The sequence below is a fragment of the Ursus americanus genome, chromosome 18, assembly GCF_024610735.1.
Source record: "Ursus americanus isolate L20-20 chromosome 18, mUrsAme1.1.p, whole genome shotgun sequence".
Lineage (NCBI taxonomy): Eukaryota > Metazoa > Chordata > Mammalia > Carnivora > Ursidae > Ursus > Ursus americanus.
The window spans coordinates 29,107,842-29,126,015 of NC_142144.1; the positions used below are offsets into that span (position 1 = coordinate 29,107,842).

General features: G+C 40.0%; 1 protein-coding gene across 1 annotated transcript in view; it reads left to right on the forward strand.

Annotated features, from left to right (window-relative positions):
* The window catches only part of GRIN3A (glutamate ionotropic receptor NMDA type subunit 3A), a 146,514-nt gene that overhangs the window by 89,481 nt on the left and 38,859 nt on the right, over positions 1 to 18,174 (forward strand). Inside the window, exons 4-5 of the mRNA XM_045780277.2 lie at positions 7,777 to 7,922; positions 11,809 to 11,924. Coding sequence (XP_045636233.2) covers positions 7,777 to 7,922; positions 11,809 to 11,924 — 262 coding nt within the window. The remainder of the gene's footprint in view (positions 1 to 7,776; positions 7,923 to 11,808; positions 11,925 to 18,174) is intronic.

Here is an 18,174-nt window from a genome sequence, read left to right on the forward strand (position 1 = left end):
AAAGAAACAAAGGACTGTAATAGTCAGGACCTCCTATTGGAATACAGATACTCCACGCAGCTAGACGTGAGACGTGCCGTCATTCTAAAGCCAAAATCTGAGCAGGGCCAGGAAGCCTGCTGGGATTTATCAGACCTGCCTCTATCCATTCACCTGCGAAGGTAGCATCCCGTAAGTGGTGGATGGGTTTTTAGAATAGAGAGTAAAATTTCAAATATGGGAATCAATGATATTCATTGATTAGGTCGATTATATCTATACCGCAGGCTGGCAGACATTTTCTGTGTGGGCCAGATAGGAATATTCTAGGCTTTGTGAAACCATATAATTTCTTTCACACCTACTCAGCTCTACTGTTGTGAGACAAGAGCGGCCGTAGATAATATGTAAATCAATGGGCATGGCTGTGTTCCAATAAACCTTGATTTACAAAAGCAAGTGGCAGGTCGGAATTGGCCCACGTGGCCTCGTTTGCTAACCTCCAGTCTGTACAAGGGTTTTGATGCCATGACTCAAGTTGTCAAAAGCACCTGGACTAAAGCTCATATAAATCAAACATGATGTCAAAGAATGTTGTTGACTAGAGATTAGCTGACCTCACATAGAGGGCTTCAGACTAAAAATGAAAAGAGAGGAAATACAATGCTTAAATGTAAATGGAGAGCCTAGCTTTTGTAGAAGGAATAGCGTGCGCAAGCACACACACACACACACACACAAAGTATTAAAACATAAAATGTGTTCAGTAATTCACATTAGAGAAAGACTGAGCAGGGCTCAGGAACATTGTTTCCAGCCTCAGTTTTCTGTTTTCCAATGTTCAGAGTATGAGTAATAACTCAGTGAACACACATCCCTGTTTGCTGAGAACAGTCTGAGTATGCTATCATCCCGCTGTAATAATCAATAGTGACTCCTTTTAGAGAAGTGTCCTAGTTTGCAATATAAATTATATGGCCACGCCTATAAGAACCAAAATGGTTTTGAAATTGTAGCACAGACAAGTGTTCATTGTTTAAAGTTAAAATTTGAATAATAACACAAGTCTGTAAGGCAGAATATGGTGCTAGACCAGGTGAGGGCTTCAAGTCATACAGAGTCGGATTCAAATCTTCATTTATCACTTTCTGCTGGTCTTATACAATGTGTTGAATCTCCCTGAATCTTAACCCTTCATATATAATAATAATTAATAAAAGTAACAATCTCATTAGATTTAAATGTGTTAATATATAGTAAATATACAAAAATATTCACTGTTATTTCATTATTATTATATATTTAAAGGGGTAGATTGATTAGGTGGGACATAGTCATCCTTCCTATACAGAAGATAGGCTTTAAAAGGAGTGACTTCCTTTTCTCTGAAGACTTTCTTTCTTTCTTTCTTTCTTTCTTTCTTTCTTTCTTTCTTTCTTTTTTTTAAAGGTTTTATTTATTTATTTGACAGAGATAGAGACAGCCAGCAAGAGAGGGAACACACGCAGGGGGAGTGGGAGAGGAAGAAGCAGGCTCCCTGTGGAGCCTGATGCAGGGCTCGATCCCAGGACCCCGGGATCACGCCCTAGGCTGAAGACAGATGCTTAATGACTGAGCCACCCAGGCGCCCCTCTCTGAAGACTTTCAAGCAGAGATATAACAGGCACTTAATAGTGATGTTATAAATAAACCTTGCTACTCAAAGTTTGGTCCATGAACCAAGTGTCAGCATCACCTGGGAGCTTGTCAGAAATTCAGACTCTCAGGCTCCAACCTAGACCTAATGAATCAGAACCTACATCTTAAACGCCAGGTGGTATGTTTAGCTTTGCCTGAAGAATTCAGAAATCAGTGGATGATTATTATAGTAGATGACTTTTAAAGCCCTTCGGAACTCTGAGACCACTCCATATTATCAAGTCCACAGGTTTTAAGTGGATAGAATAATGGCATGGGGAGGAGCTATGGTCTCACTAGCTAGTATCCCATTCCACTGGGCAGGTTAAGAATGGCCCTTTCCACCCAATTCCAAAGAACATTAAACATTACATTCCATTTATTAAAACACAATCTCAGATAAATACAAATGTGGACCTTAAATGGAATACCCAACACTTAGACTGGTTTTTAATCTAAAGCATCATATCTCCTTGGACGTAGCCCCTTGATCATTCCTTGAGTTTGCTTCCATTTTGTTTTGAGCCACTTCTCTGCTTTCTGCAAAATGTGTATCTGATTATTTTCCATACAGGTGCTCTGGGTAGAGTTCAGTATTCCATTAATACTGAACGGTTCACATACAAATAGATAGTTGAACCTTAGATATTTCCCCAAGGCCTGAAGAGGTTGAAACAAATACAAACAGAACTAGAAGAGCTGGCGAAACGTTTAGCTGAAACTTTAAAGAAAATTTTCTCTCTCTGGGACTTCCTGGTGATGGTTGTAACGCGGCGCAACTGCTTTAGCTCTTTGTGAACTTTTATCGTCCCTCCTTGATGCAGGCTTTCTGACATCCCCGGCTGTTTGAATTACACACCACGTGGACACCCAGGATGGACTATCCTGGTCCATCGAGTTGCATCAATTGCTTCGTAGATCCCTTTTCTGATTCCATTATTCTGTGACTGCCTGAGTAGCCCATTAATTTTTTCCATTAGAATCTCACACACAGAAATAGAGAAGAATATATTGCTTCAAAAGAATTGAGATAAGAAGTAAAGGGAAAAAACTAATTTTTAAGGGGAAAGAAAGACAACATGAAGTGTGACAAAAGTATCGAGTTTGTAATGTGTCTAACCTAAGGGAATTTTATGTTCCTATTGATGACTTATTACACCAATATTTATCAGGCATCGACTGTGCCAAGCACTGTGTTTGTTGCATGATGATGATGATGATGATGATGGTAACAGTAATAGTAGCTAATGTGTGTTGATGACTTATGAGCACTCAAATGAGATAAGCATGGGCCCTGCCGTTATGGGAACTTACAAGCTAACAGGAAAAGCAGACATTGCACAAATAATTCCAAGTTTTATCAATACTATTGCAGGGTGTCATTGGGGAGTGTGTTAGGTGGTCTAATCTAGTCTAGGGGTCTGAGGAAGCAATATATAAGAGTTAGCTACACAAAGGAAAGATAGGGGTGAGGAGAAAGAGCATTCCAGGCAGACTGAAAACTGTGGGCAAGAGCTTTGATCAAGCAAAAAGTATATGTTGGAAGAACTGAGAGAACTGGCTAAAGCTTAGAGGACCAGGAGGAGAGTGGGGAGATGAGGCTGGAGAGAAGAAAGCAGAGCAAGGTCATGCTGAATCTTGGAGAGCCCATGAAGAGGCCACGTTCATCACAGGGTCAATGGGGAGCCACTGTTAAGTGTTAAGCAAGTGAGTGAATGATCAGCTTTGGGCTCCAAGATTACTCTGACTGGACTGGAGGGGAAAAGAGGAAGTATGCAGAGGGCAGAAATGATGGTGGCTTGGACCAAAGAGGTTGGCAATGTTTGTAAAACATCTCCGAGGTAGAGTGGGGTCCCTGTCAGGCTAATAAAATACTTCCTCCCATTGGAGTCTGGTTATTTGTGTTAGTGTTGAAGGAAATTTCTCTTCTCAAAACCTCAAAACTGTTCCCTTCAAGGGCATCAGAGCCATGTGAGGGAGATGTGGGAGCCCATGAGCAAAAGGCACTGAAAGACATGGAAAAGAAGAAACACAAAGGGCTAGTTCTCCACTGGAATATGAGCCTGGATCTGCTGGTTCACGACTCCATCCCATGACTTAGGAAGGAATGAAGTACTAATGACTTAGCAGAGAAAAGAGAGTCAGGGTTTGCCTAGAAATAGTTCATAGGCCATAAAAGTATTGTCACAGAATAATGTGAGAAAATGGACTTCTTCCTTTTTTTTTTTTAGATTTATTTATTTATTTGAGAGAGAGAGCACGAGCGAGGGGGGGGGGGGCGGGAGACAGGGAGAGAGGATCCTCAGGCAGGCTCCCCACTGAGCCTGATGTCGGGCTCAATCCCATGACCCTAAGATCATGCCCTGAGCTGAAATCAAGAGCCGGCCACTCAACCGACTGAGTCACCCAGGTGCCCTGAGAAAATGGACTCTTAAAAGGGATTCTTTTCATATATAAGACAAAAGTATTTTAATTACTGGCCTGAGATCCCTTTGCCCTAAAAGGAGGGCTCATTTCTAAAGCTGGAGCTCTAAGCTGAATTGTTAGCCCCTTTTGTGCTAAGTGAGATGACAAAGCCCTCACTTCCCTCTGGGCTCAAAGAATAGTTATCAATCATTTGTCAGGCATTTTAATTGAACAACTGGATGATAAAAGGCATCGGAATATAGCGGTTCATCCCATGTTCATCACACACAGCGTCCGGTCCAGTGAAGAAGCTGGAAGCCTAGACATTAAGCTATCACACAATTAAATTTAAGAAGTGCAGGGGCACCTGGGTGGCTCAGTCAGTTAAGTGCATCTGACTCTTGATTTTGGCTCAGGTCATGATCTCAGGGTCATGAGATCGAGCCCCGAGGCTCTGTGCTGGGCATGGAGCCTGCTTGAGATTCTCTCTCTCCCCTCTTGCACAACTCACGAAGGTGCTGTCTCTTAAAAAAATTTTAAGAAGTGCAACTGTGATAGGTTCTAGCAAAGAAAATTGTGCTGTGAAGGCTTATGGAAGGAGGGTACTGCACAGACAGCAAGTTAGGGATACGCTGAATGAACTGAGAGAAGTCAGGTGGGTGGAGAGAGAGTAAGACAAGTGGTAAAGTGAGGTAATTTGGCAAACACATATAGCACACCTGTCAGGTGCCAAGTGTCATATAGGTCTCTGTGATACACAAATAAATAAAACTCAGTCTGCATGTTGGGGCTGAGTCTTGCTAATTGGTAACTATGAGGATTTGATTGTCACTTTAACTACCCAGACCTCAGCATCTTAATCTGTGAAACATGAAAATATCTATCTTGCAGGATTATTGTGAAAATTAAAAATATTTAAGGCCCTCAGCTCACTGCCAGACACATAAGTAGCAAGTTTTGCAATGACCACGTCGAGAGTCAGTATGACATAGTATCAGAAGCAATGTTCACAGTGTTCAAAACACAGTATTCTCCATCAGACTGCCTGGGTTCAAATCTCAGGTCCGTCATTCACTAGCTGTATGACTTTGGGCAAATGACAAACTTTCTGATCTTTAGTTTCTTCATCTATAAAAGGAAGATAGTAGAAATACCTCCTACGTTTCTTGGGAGGATCGAAGGAGGTAATGCATGAAAGTGTTAAATATGGTTAAAGAGATAGCTAGACCACATATTATGTATATGCAGGGTGCTGGACCAGCACAGATAAATAAGGAGTAAATTGTTTTTGTTTTTGTCCTAGATAGGAGGGTGAAGCGAGATAAGACCAGAGACTTCAAACACCAAGTCTTGATCTTGGCCTTAAAAATTGAGTAGGTGTTGGGCAGACAGAATGCTGTTAGATTTGCCCTGCTCAAGCCTCAGGGCTGCTGTTTGCTACAGTGAGAATGCCAAGGGGGGGCTAAGGCATAAGGAGACTATTTTAAAAGACTAGTGAGTTTGTTCTGATAAGCATCTTCTCTCCAGTTGCTGCCAGGAGCTGCAAGGCAGGGTGGTGTGATCATCACATGAGCTTTGGAATCATACACACTTGGGTTCTGATTCAGTCCCTGCTCCTTCTGTGTGATCTTGTGCCAGTTACTTTACTTCTCTGAGCCTCAGTCCACTAATCTCTAAAAAGGAAGTAGTAACGGTGCCCTCTTCATGAAACTGTCATGAGGAATAAACAAGATAACGCATGTAAAGCACTAAATACCATGTCTGGCACATAATAAATATTCGGTAAACGTTAGCTGTTGTTATTGTTGATGCTTTATTGAGGTTATGCTGGCACAGAACATTAGACTTTTTGTTCAGTGTGTGGAACAATGACATTAAACACAAGGGGATGCCTAATCACCTACTCAACAGGGGGATCTCCGAAATAGATCAACAACCAAGGGTGAGTTCCTATGTGGCAGTGATTGCAGGGAATTTACCTTTGTGGCCCCAGTCACTTGGAAAGTTGTGCAAAGTAGGTCCTCAATAAATGTTGAATAAATTAGTGAGGGATTTGCTTTGCTGATCATAAAATAAGCCCTTTTCTATTTATAAACATGAGACATGTTTCTGTAAACCTATAAATAAATAAGTACTCCTATCATTTCACCACCAGTGGGATAATCATTGTTAATATCTTGATACATTTTCTTCCAAGGTGTGTGTGTGCGTGTATGAGAGACACATATATATGTTGGGGATTGTAACATTTAAAGTTATTAATTAAGTTAATTAATTAAATTAATTAAAGTATTAAACTGTATAGATATTTAATTTGATCATAACATACAAAAGCTTTTTCTTCATTTGTCATATAAGCATTTGCCTTGTTTTATTAAATATGCTTCAAAACACCATTTAGACATTGCATAATATTCTATAAGAATGTGCCATATTATTTATTAATTATTGTTAATTTATTGCCATATTGTGAGATTTTTAGCATGCAACAAAATTAATTCATCTTAAATATAAGTGTCACCATATTCGGTGAGTTCTTCACCTTTCAGGGTTCTAAACAACTTGAAAAACTAATTATTAAAAAACGAAACTGTACTATTTTCCTCATAGAAGAAAATTACAAACATAGTTACATAAAATGCTGCCTACGATTTTGGAGGCTTTATAAACTTCACAGAGCCCATCCATGGAGTCCTGTCCCAGGACTTCAGGTCAGAAGCAATAACATCAAATATGTTGACATGAAGCAAAACAAAAAAGTGCAGGAAAATCTAATGTGACCATTGTGGAGAAGTTTCCTCTCTGAAATATTCCTGACTACAGGATATTCAACTCTTTTTATAACACAGTCCAATCCCAGTTCATTCTTATATTGGAAATAATCTTTCTTAAGTCTAGATGCTACATTAACACTCCTGTACACCTTTCACGAATAATCATGTTGCATGTGCTGTATCTTTATTATCCTTTAGTGACAGCAAGCCTCTGCAGAGCTCCTGTGCTGCTTCTCACGGAGGACCTCACTGAGGTCCCACACCCTGGTGAACTGTATTAGTGGGTCAGCCCCGGCTACCCTTCTCCTCTGTGGCTCCTAACTGCCTTACTTCCCATTCCATTTGGACAAATATGTAGCATGACTCAGCACTGGAAAATACAGTTACGGTTACCTAAAGGAAAGAGATCATTTCATAATTATACCGAAAATAAATTCAACAAACTTCAAATATAGCATAGAATGGATAAACATAAAAGAGTTGTAGTCACTACTTTGAGTCAGGTATATTTCAGTCTCAGGATGCAGGGTTTTAACTTGGTCTTTGTGTAGTTCTAACCAAGGAGAAGCACAACCTTTAATTTATTATCTTTATACTTTCTCCGGTATGCAATTTATAATAATGAGGCTGGTTCTGCATGCCAATTTATACAGTGCCTAAAGAATTCTGATAAGTTCTCAGCATAAAGCAGAAAACTGTTTTATGCTTTCTGTTTGTTGTTTCCATCCATTTTCTTCTGAAGATGGAATACTTACTTGCGTGAAAGCTGGGGTATGAAAGAGTATGTCCATATCTGCACATTTCAGTGTATGTGTTTATGATGCTGAGTGTTTGAAAAATTCTAAATCACTATTCGATTCCAAAGAGTGATGGAAGAGGAAATTTTTGAAAACAATCCTAAGAATAATTTGTATTAAAGACATTTCTTTCTCCCTCATAGCTACATCATCCCTCTCAAGGCTTTCGCTTTGGAACTGTCCGGGAAAGCAGTGCTGAAGATTATGTGAGGCAAAGCTTCCCAGAGATGCATGAGTATATGAGAAGGTACAATGTACCAGCCACCCCTGACGGAGTGGAGTATCTGAAGTGAGTGTCAACCTCTTGGGTCCAGAAAGTTCTCACCGAAAGAGAAGTTTTAGCCACTAATATATAGTATTTGTTGGTTTTTTAAAATGACAGCTAAATATACCTACTGTGTGTTCAGTAATACCTCACACTGTGTGAGATCGAGAAGGCAGTATGGAATAGTGTGCATTTAATTATGTGACCTAGATTACTAGTTACCTGCATCGTCCCCAGTTGGCAGTAGCTTTGCTCAAAGTGCCAGTGGGGTCATTAGTGTAGCAGATGGTGGGGGAAGTAAATGTTGGCTTGACATCACTTGAGAAAACAATGGTGCTGAAATGATCAAACACTCAGGGAATGTGGCCAGAGGATAAAGTGTCCCAAAGCAACCCTTTCCTTCACAGTGAATCTCTAAGCCCATGGACTGTCTCCTCTTGCCACAAGGAAATGGAATTTATCTTAGAGATTTCCTGTAGAAAGGAAATAAGATAAAAGGCAGTGATTCCCATGCCTGCATCCTTCTCATCAGGATTTATGAGAAGCAATCAAGAGCAATCACATTGCCATGGCAGATTATCAGAGCCTGTAATTCAGCGAAGCTGAATGCAAAGGAGGGTGGTGCCGTTATGGATCTGTGCATCTAGTCTGCCTGGGAGAAGGGAATGAATGGCTCCTGATAAGCAGCACAGTGTGAGGGTGAGCAGTCCTCTCCTTTGTGCCTGATAGTCTCAGGACAATGACATACATTCAAGCCTCCAATCCCTAAAATCATGCAGCCCCAGGAAACTGGCTCATCTGTGGTCAACCACAGTAATCTTCCCAATGGACAGACAGACTTGGCACCTCAAATTCTCTTTGAGGAAAGAAGGGAAGCAAATAAATAATTGCATGTGACATAGAGCTAATGTTTCTCAAGAGCTCTGGTGACAGGACCCTAAAACTCCTTATGGACTTTTATAGAGTCTAAAGAGGAAGTCTTGTGCTCTCAGATTTGCAAAGGTATGTAGGATGAAATGCTACTTTTGCGCTATGAAATGGCACTTTTGGGTGTGCAAGAACATTAAAATGTTAGAGTCCCTCTCTAACACAGAATTCAGTGCTCCTTTGCCTTTCAGCTTCTCTTCTGTATTCTCTCCTTCAGGCAGACTCATGGCAGTGGCTCCCCGCTAGATAGTAATCGCTGTGAACCAGGCTCTTCTGGCAGGGTGAAAAGAGCGAGATGCACCAGTACTGGGCAGTCCCCAGTTCCACTCCACTCAGGGTATTCATTTATTCTGGAGGCTTCACCTGAGAAGGCCCCAGTACTCAGAGTTGTCCCCACTGTAGCCCGGAGAGATGAAGTCGTTAGAAAAGCAGGCACCAATGAAGAAGCTTAGACCTTAAAGAAGCAACTTGTCTGTGGTAATATAACCAGCAAGTGGCAGCGTCAGGACTAGAATCAGGTCTCTAGAATCAATCTCTGCTGCAGGCCAGTCTAGGAACCATAACAGAAAGTAGGTCCTTGACATTCAAAGAATAGTCCATGTTCCAGAAGCATCCATGTTCCCATTAGCACTTGGGAGTTTGTGAGAAATGCAGACTGCCAGGCCCCATCCCAGAAACTACATATTAGCAAGCTCCCCAGGTGATTCACTGGTGGAGGTGACATTGGAATATAGGCAGCACTTAACCATTCATGCCCTCTGACTTCTTATCTTTGGGCATCTCTCTTCATGTTTGGCCCCAGTCACTGCCTACACTCGAGGCCACCACTCCAAGAAACCACAGTCCTTATAATACCCCCCTGGCCTCCCAGAGCCCTGGCTTGCAGAACACACTTCCAGAGTCGCCTGGGACTATATGTGTTATTGTGGTGTATGTGTTATTTTGTGGTATATGTATTATTAAGTGGATTCTCAAAAAGGCAGAACATGATTCTATAATGGGAGAAACAATTGGGGGCCCTGCCAACCGTAAGGATGATTCAGCCAGTCTAGAAGCTGCTTTTACCTGGATCACACCCAGCCACTTCCCCACTAGTGATTCAGGGCCCCATGGGAGTCTGTGAGCTAATTGCTTCTTGCCTTCCTGTGCAATAGGGACCTGTCATAACTAACTTCACTTTGCAGCCCAAAATCAGGAGTAATTATATAAGGATACCACTGAGACCGGACCTCAGTAATTACTGCTTAGAAAAACTGAACCCCAATTTTTTTCTCTTGTTATTGCTATCTCAAATATTTGCGGAGTACTGGTAAATGGTGACTAGTTGCTGTGTGGCTCCCAAGGTACATGTTATTACTGTGGCAGTAAAACTTTTATTGGAGAACCATCTTTCAGCCTTATTTTTATTTTATTGCCAAGATTCCATTAAGGTTCCTCATCATCAGCTCCTAGGAGACAGTTCACATCTTCAACCCTTTCTGAAGCTTCCCACAGCTGTGGAGCTGAGAGATGTTTTTTATTTTGGTTAAAGTTAAACACAGGTCTCATTATGACTTCAATCCAATACCCTTGGAAAAGGTAATGCATTTTGAATAGGCTGGAAGAGTAGAAAGAGGAAGCAATGGTCCCTGGCATCCAGAAGGGAAGTGGACCTATTTACTCTGTGTCCATGCGTGGCCCACACAAAGCCATCCATGTAAATATGTACTTCCTTCCCACGGATGAATGTCTAAGGGTGTCTTTCTTTTTTAGATTTTTGATGGGCCCTAGCCATGTTCTATTCTGCGTTTAAGGCCACTCCACTCTATTGAATTCCAATAGACTCATTTTTGGCCCTGAGAGAGGAATGACTGAGTCTAGATGGAAAAGAGAAGAGTTGTTCTCTTTGCCAAGATGTTTGGACAGCCCTGAGGGTCGGAAAGCCTTTCTTAAATGGCTGTATGTCCTACATCTTTCCAAAAAGGATTTGAGGTGGCTGAAAACAAGAGTCATTGCATACACCTTAAAGGGTTCCTTTTAAGACTCCCCCTTCCTTGCCTCCTTTGTAATTGGGACCTCAGCCAGTGCTGAGACATACCTTCCTCTGGACCATTTCTTTGGCTACGTTTTAAAAGTGGGGAGAACGCATGGAAGATGCACAAGGTATCTGCTGGCATCTTGAGCCCAGTCCACGTCTGGTTCACTGATGCAGGCCAGGGAGACACCTATCCTAAATGATTCCTGCCTGAGTCGCCTCCTAGAACAGGAGTGAAACATGAATCTCTGGAGATATTTAATAAAGCAGATCACTAAGATCTATTACCTGTGCTTCTGCTTCCAGTTAATGAAGGCTAGCCCATGGACTTTAAAGAGACATCTCAACTCCCTTTTCCCCAGGACTGCTAGATCTCATATTTGTATTTCTTTAATATGTATTCCTAAATATGAAATGACCCCTGATCTCTGAGGAATATGATAGTGATCATGACAGAAAGAAATAAAAATTTCCACATATTGATTAATGAATCCACCTGACTCCAACACTTACTAGCCATATAACCTGGAACCAGTTACTTTCACTCTCTGAGCCTCAATTTCCTCATCTGCTAAAATGGGGTAATACCTCACAGCCTTACGAGTGATACAGTGTGTGGAAAACAATCAATATAGTGCTTCGCACAAACGAGTCACTCAGTTAATGTAAAAGAAATGAACCTTCCCATTCAATTCAGTCACTCCGGCTTTATTGTTGGATTTAGAAGCAATAAAAGGAACTGGTAGATAAACCCATTGGAAAGATGTCATGCTGTCTTAGAAGAGTGTCTCTTTCCCCTGGTCTGTTCTCCATGGGTCAGCGAGATGTCAACAAGGCTGAGTCAGCAGTTACCTAGCTTGTGCTGCCCTTTCTTTCCAGGTTTCTGTCCCCTAAACAAAAGCCAGCTGTCAACCTTTCTGTCTATTAATGAATCATTTTTCTCTTTTCTTCTCTTGGTCTTAAATATAGGAATGATCCAGAGAAACTAGACGCCTTCATCATGGACAAAGCCCTTCTGGATTATGAAGTGTCAATAGATGCTGACTGCAAACTTCTCACCGTGGGGAAGCCATTTGCTATAGAAGGTATGAGCCAGTCACTCTTGATTCACTTTGACTCAGGATACGCTCGGTTTGCCAACCTAGCAAGTCATAAATGCCAGAGTCACAGGTAAAAAGCTATTCATCTTCCCTCGTTTTCATTTTCAACTCATAAGCACTTAAGTTATTAAGTTGCTGAAGCTAGGAATTTATTTTTCACCGACTCCATAAAAATTTATTTATCCAATTGTTCGAAAAACAACAATAAACGTTGTTACCCAGATGATGCTGCTTCCAATATCTGAGAATGGTGGTACAGTGTAACAAATGGGGAGTCCAATTTTAATTTAATCTGTATTTTCTAATTCCTGTAATGAATCTGATGCAAAAACTAGAGTGATCACATTCTACAACTGGAAGGACCTCAATGTTGATCTAATCCAGTCTACTCCTTTATCCACGACAAAGCCCACGGACATTACATCACTTTTTCATAATCACACAATTAAATGATAATACTGGAATTAGAATCCAAATCTCATGGTTCCTAAATAAATGTTTTTTCCACTAGGTGGGAAAACGATAGAAAAAGAAATCTCCTTCTCTACCTTAGTAACCTTTAAGAGTCCTAAACAAACCCTTGTTTGGGACTTCAAGTTTGCTTTTCTCCCCCACTGGCAGCAAATTTTTGTTCCCAACTTGATCAACCAATCAATCAAACTTCAGGGCCAAAGAAGGATTGCTTTGTCAGTTGCTCCTTTAATTCTGGACAACAGCTGAAATATGGAGCTGATAGTTTGAACCAGCAAATTTCACATCTCCCAGTTCCCAGCTTCCCTTCTCTGACAGTACATGCTGGCTCTCAAGACAGCCGTGCTCACTTGTCAGAAACACTTCGACTTGAAACAATCCCATGAGGGTGCCCAAGTCCTATTTCCAGAAAACTCTGCTTTTCCGTATGTGAACTAGTGTATCAAAACTATCCTGATTCCAATTTCCCAGTCACAGTTGGTCTCTGTCTCCCCTAAACATATCAGCAAATTTTTTACTTCAGTCTTTGTTTTTGTGATGAATGAGAATGTAAGAGCTGATGTTGTTTCTTTGAGCCTTCTCCTAAGAGAAATCAATCTTTTCTCCAGGCAAAGTGACCTCCACCTGAACCAGGGATAGAACTCAGGAAGAGAGAGATTTAGTGGTAGTTGTCTTCTATTAAAACTACAATCTGAGATAGAAAAGTCTTTAAAAAAAAAAAAAAAGGAAGAAGAAAAAGAAAAGGCAAGAAAACCAAAAGAACATTTATTATATAACCCCATTTTGATGTAACAATGGAAAAATTCCCATTTTTTTATGGCATCTGGGGATGTGGAAAAAATGTTACATTTTTTTTTCTGTCCTAGATGTACTGGGTAATTGAGGTCCCTTCTGCCTTTAGCAGTTACTAACAATGAATCATTTGTCGAGGGCATAAGAATGAGGGACTCCATTCTCCACCTTTGTCTTCAGGGGGCAACCCTATCTTGTCAAAAGACAGCGGTGAGATGGCTTGTTTGCCTCTGCTAGACCCCAGTGCCAGATGCCACACAATTAACTCCCCACTGGTTTCCTGTTTACATTTCCATCTGTGCTCCTGAGACTCAGTGTCTTACAGTTCCCCTCATCTCCACACACCACATTGTTTTCAAAGGGGATAAGCACAAAATGGCGCATGAAAGAGCTCTCTCTACAAGAGAACAGAAAGACCACAGATTTGAATAGAAAGCATTCTCCTCATTGTTGGTTTATTCTAAAAAAAACCACCGCTGGTTTATTCTGGGTGAGGTGCAAATCAGGAAATTTAATTCAGTACTGCCCCTGCCACCAAGTTCACAGCCTGAAAACAGAACTTGATGAAACATAAAGGGAGGATACGTACAAGTTATAAGCAACAGTGTGATAGAAATACTAGTAAAAGTCTTGATTACTGCTTTTTTTTAAAAAAATGTTAATCTCATAAATTTTTAGGAAATATTTCTCTCGATGAAATTTTTAAAAATAGTATATGCTTTGACAACATTTATGTTTCTTGAACTTATAAAAGTGTGGACTTATTAATTAACCAGACATTAGAGGCATAAAAATGTCATGAAAGCAATTCATGAACAATTCTTACCCTTTAGCTTATAGGAGTATTTCATATAGGTATCTGTAGCTGCTGTGTAATAACGGTTACGTAATCGATGATGTATTACCTCTTACGTAACTCATGATGTTAAATTTGAAAGAAGTATCTAATTCACGGACTGATGGAGTTCACCAAGGGACCCTGATATCTGTATGTACTTTCCCAGGTGCTTACATGGCTTCAGGAACTTAGGAGGGAAGGGTGAGTCCATTGGTTCCTTCATGTTGAATGTACGTTCACGTTATATGGTACTGATATCACACCAGCTGCTCGTGACAGCTGCTCACCCCTCCCAGCTCCCCCGTTCTGCATTTATTTAGGCTTCAAAGGTAAAGGTGAGGCCAATGTGAGCCAGTGGCTCCACTTTGAGTTTGAAACCTTTTCCTGAGGGCTCAGCACAGCAAACCGAAACTCTTCAGAATTCAGAAGCATGTGGAAAGTCTTTCGTCGTAGTAAATACCATACACCAGGGACACAAAGACGTATCGTGTGCTCTGGAAAAAACGAAAGTGTTCAGATAAATGAAGACATGTCCCCAATTTATGCATTGGAGTTAGCTGACAATAAAGGTCAAATGGGAAGAAAGAGTAATGGAAGAGCGCAGTAATGATTTGTGACCTTTCTGCCAGAGACCTTTGCCTGTTTTTGAGTTTGTTCTTTTACTTGCTTCCCACTAATTATTTAACACAGTGCTTGGAGCACTATCTCTGGAGTCTGAGTGCTTGGGTGAGAATACGGTTGCTGTTACTCACTGTGCCCCATGGGGCGAGTCGTCTCATCTCTTCTTCAGGCCCCTCATCTGCATAACGGATCTATGAATACCACATCTAGAGTGGAGTTGTGAAGGTTAAGTGAAGTAATCCATGTGAAGCGTGGACAAGCACAGAGTGCCCAGTGAATTATTATTATTTGGTATATTGAATGAATAGACTGAGACCGAGTCCCTAGAAAATTATCCCAGGATAGATAGCCGTCACATATCTCAGCTTCTCCCACACACTTCTCTCTCCACTCTCATGTGCTGGGGGTAAGGGAACCCCATTTTTAAAGTCTACTTTACAGTTGGGACTATTACAATATGTTCTCAACCGTTGCCCCAGAGTAGCTAAATGTGGTATTCCAAGGACAGACAGCAAAAAATGAATTAATCTTTCTTTCCTGAAGCCTTTTTAACCCTATCTAGGATCTCATTTTCAAAATATCTATTACCCAACTACATTTCAGGAAGATTCTTTTAGTCTATGAATTTCTAACTATACATTTGCTAGCCAAAATATATTTCCCCCACTCTTAGCGGAGTAAAGCTGATTTATCCATGGGGAAAAAAAATCAGGATTCTGTTCTGAAAATTGTTCTCTTGGGCTATTAAGCTGTATCCAATTTCCAGGGTGCCTGATGCCTTCATCTTTAGGGTTGAAGGATTCCATTTTGCTTCATCCATCAACCACAAAATAGTCAACCTCGCCTTTATTGCAAAGCCACGTTTCTAATGATAATGAAAGCAACTCAGGCTGCTAGGCTGAGTCAGCAATTTAAAAATAAGAATTCTTTGACCAATGAACACAATCAAATTTGAAAAGCAACTGATAAAGAGAAGGACAGAAATGAAACCTTCAAGGTTTTACTATTTTATATTTCTGAATAAAATGGATTTTTATGTCTTTTAACAAATACCTCATCTAATCACCACATAACTTTTTTCCCTATGAGAAATTTCTCCCCTTGTTCTATATGCATAATTTGTTTTAATTAGCTCATAATAATTATTATTGACTCTAATAATCATTTAAATGTCAATACTCAATATATGTATTAAAATAGAAAATTTAAAAGGACAGTAATCTATTTTTAGCAGTCAATTGCAAATTAACCTTGACGTGATGGAGTAGAGTGATTTAATATTTATTATTTCCTATGTAGCAATTTTTTATAAATATCCCTGCAACTTCAACATAGCTTTTCCCTAAGGCATTTGTAATACTTTTGTTGTAGTGCCAAAATTCTGTTCTTAGAATATATAGATTTATCAAAAGTATTAATTTCAGCTTCTTAAGCTTTATATCATGTATTTCTGTCTCATCTACCCCAAATGCCACTATCAGGAATCAATCTAAGATGCTTCCTCTCGTCCTCCCATCGGGTAGCAAGTTCTCATTCCTCTGAGCTCCATAGAGTTTTATCCATCCTCCTCATTGCATCTAGTTTTCATATTTGACCTTTATTGAATTTATGCATCATCTGTCTTGTTTTCCAGAAAAGTCCTGTAACTTTCTCCCATGTTGTGTAGTTATTTATGTCTGCCTCATGCCCCCATGACCCCATTGCTTCATAAGGGTAGAATCGGTGTCTGAGTTAACTTGGAAACCTCTCTAGCCCTCGGTGGGGTATCTGGCACAGAGTATAAGCCTTCAACACATGTTGGTGGAATTAATGAATAGATGAATAGGTGTGCAATGAATGCATATCAAATGAGAAATGAAAACATTTCTGCCATTACACTAAGCTGGGCTGGAATTGTTGGCTTTGAGACGATTTTTAGAAGAAACAATATAGTCCGGGGGTGTTGTCGCCAGTTAATTTCCTCATCTATGTATAATCATGTACCAGGTAGGGCTATACTTACACTATATTGCCACAACTTATTGAAAAGTTTATAAACAAAATCTGCCCATGAATAATATATATTTTGTCTGCGGAAAACAAACCATCAGTTTAGATGATTGTGGTTTTTTACCGAATTGCCCATTTGGGGGAGATTACATCAATATGATTGTAGTGGTAGAGCCTGTGTTGAAGGGGAGGAAATAGGCCAAGTATTCCCTTGTCTTGGTCACATGCTATTCTGGACATAGTATAAAGAGCATTGGTTTTAGACCTACTTGGAAATGCTAACTTTGCCACCTATGAGCTGTGTGACCGTGGGCAGGTTACTTATTCACTCTTTAAGTCCTAAAGTAATACGTATCACACGTAAGTTCATATAGGGGCTAGACACATGTGGAATATTATCTGGTACACAGTAGGACTCAATACGTTCTAGTTATTGTTATTAAATTTCCAGAGGGATTTAGCTCAACTCCACATTGCAGTCTAGTATACACTCTTAGTCTCCTGCGTGATCTACAACATGGGCTAAGGTACATACAAAGTTTATTATAACGCGTAATATATGGTACTCTCTCAATACCTATTAGAAATTGTTGATGAAAATTATTGCCTTGGGGGGAAAATACAGTAATATTCAGCAAACCTGGTCTAGTTATCCTGAAGATCAACCCACTTCCACCAGATAGTTCCAGGTCCTCCTACTATATATTATATATGCCCCAGTTCTTCTCTCTCATGCTATTTATCTCACTTGTAATGACATAATCATTACATAGGGCAGTAATAACTAATAATAGCATGTACACTCAGTGATGGCAGGGACGTTTCTGCCTTGCTCACTGCTAAATCCTGATTACTTAACACAGTGCCTATTCACTCAATAAATATTTGTTGAATGAATGAGTGAATGAATGAATGAATTAGTAAATGATGAATGCATGAGTCAGTAAGTCATTGAATATTATTATGTGCATGACTAGTGTTGTGCTGACATGTAAATAAGTACTGAAAGAATGAACTTGCAACTGAGTTGTCAATAGCATTCATTATAATAAAAGTTTCTAAAGAAAACTGGCTACTTCCTTATGGTTAGTTACCCATTATAAAAAATGTTATTTAATGATAACATCAGCAGAAGAACAGGCTGCCTATGTAAAGTCTTTTATTGTCGGTCTTGCTTTTCAAGCCAAAACGACTAGGCACAAAGTAGGCACTCAAAATAGCTCTTTGAATGGAAAATTCTAATCATGCTCTTGACATTGTCATCACTCCCCTGACTTGCCATTGTTAGGGAACAAACACAGTTATCAGGGGGAAAAACCATACAGCTCCGTAAAACTCAAAAATGTTTTCTGCGTTATTTATTTCTTCCCTTTTATTGGTTATAAACACATCTCAAGCCTCATTTTTTTAAAAAAAGGATTTGTGTATCCACAGTTAAAAACGGAATGAAAACTAATGTCCTTGAAAATAAATTTTAAGATAGAATAATTATAGTATTTGTTTTCATGAAGTATCTTTGAATTC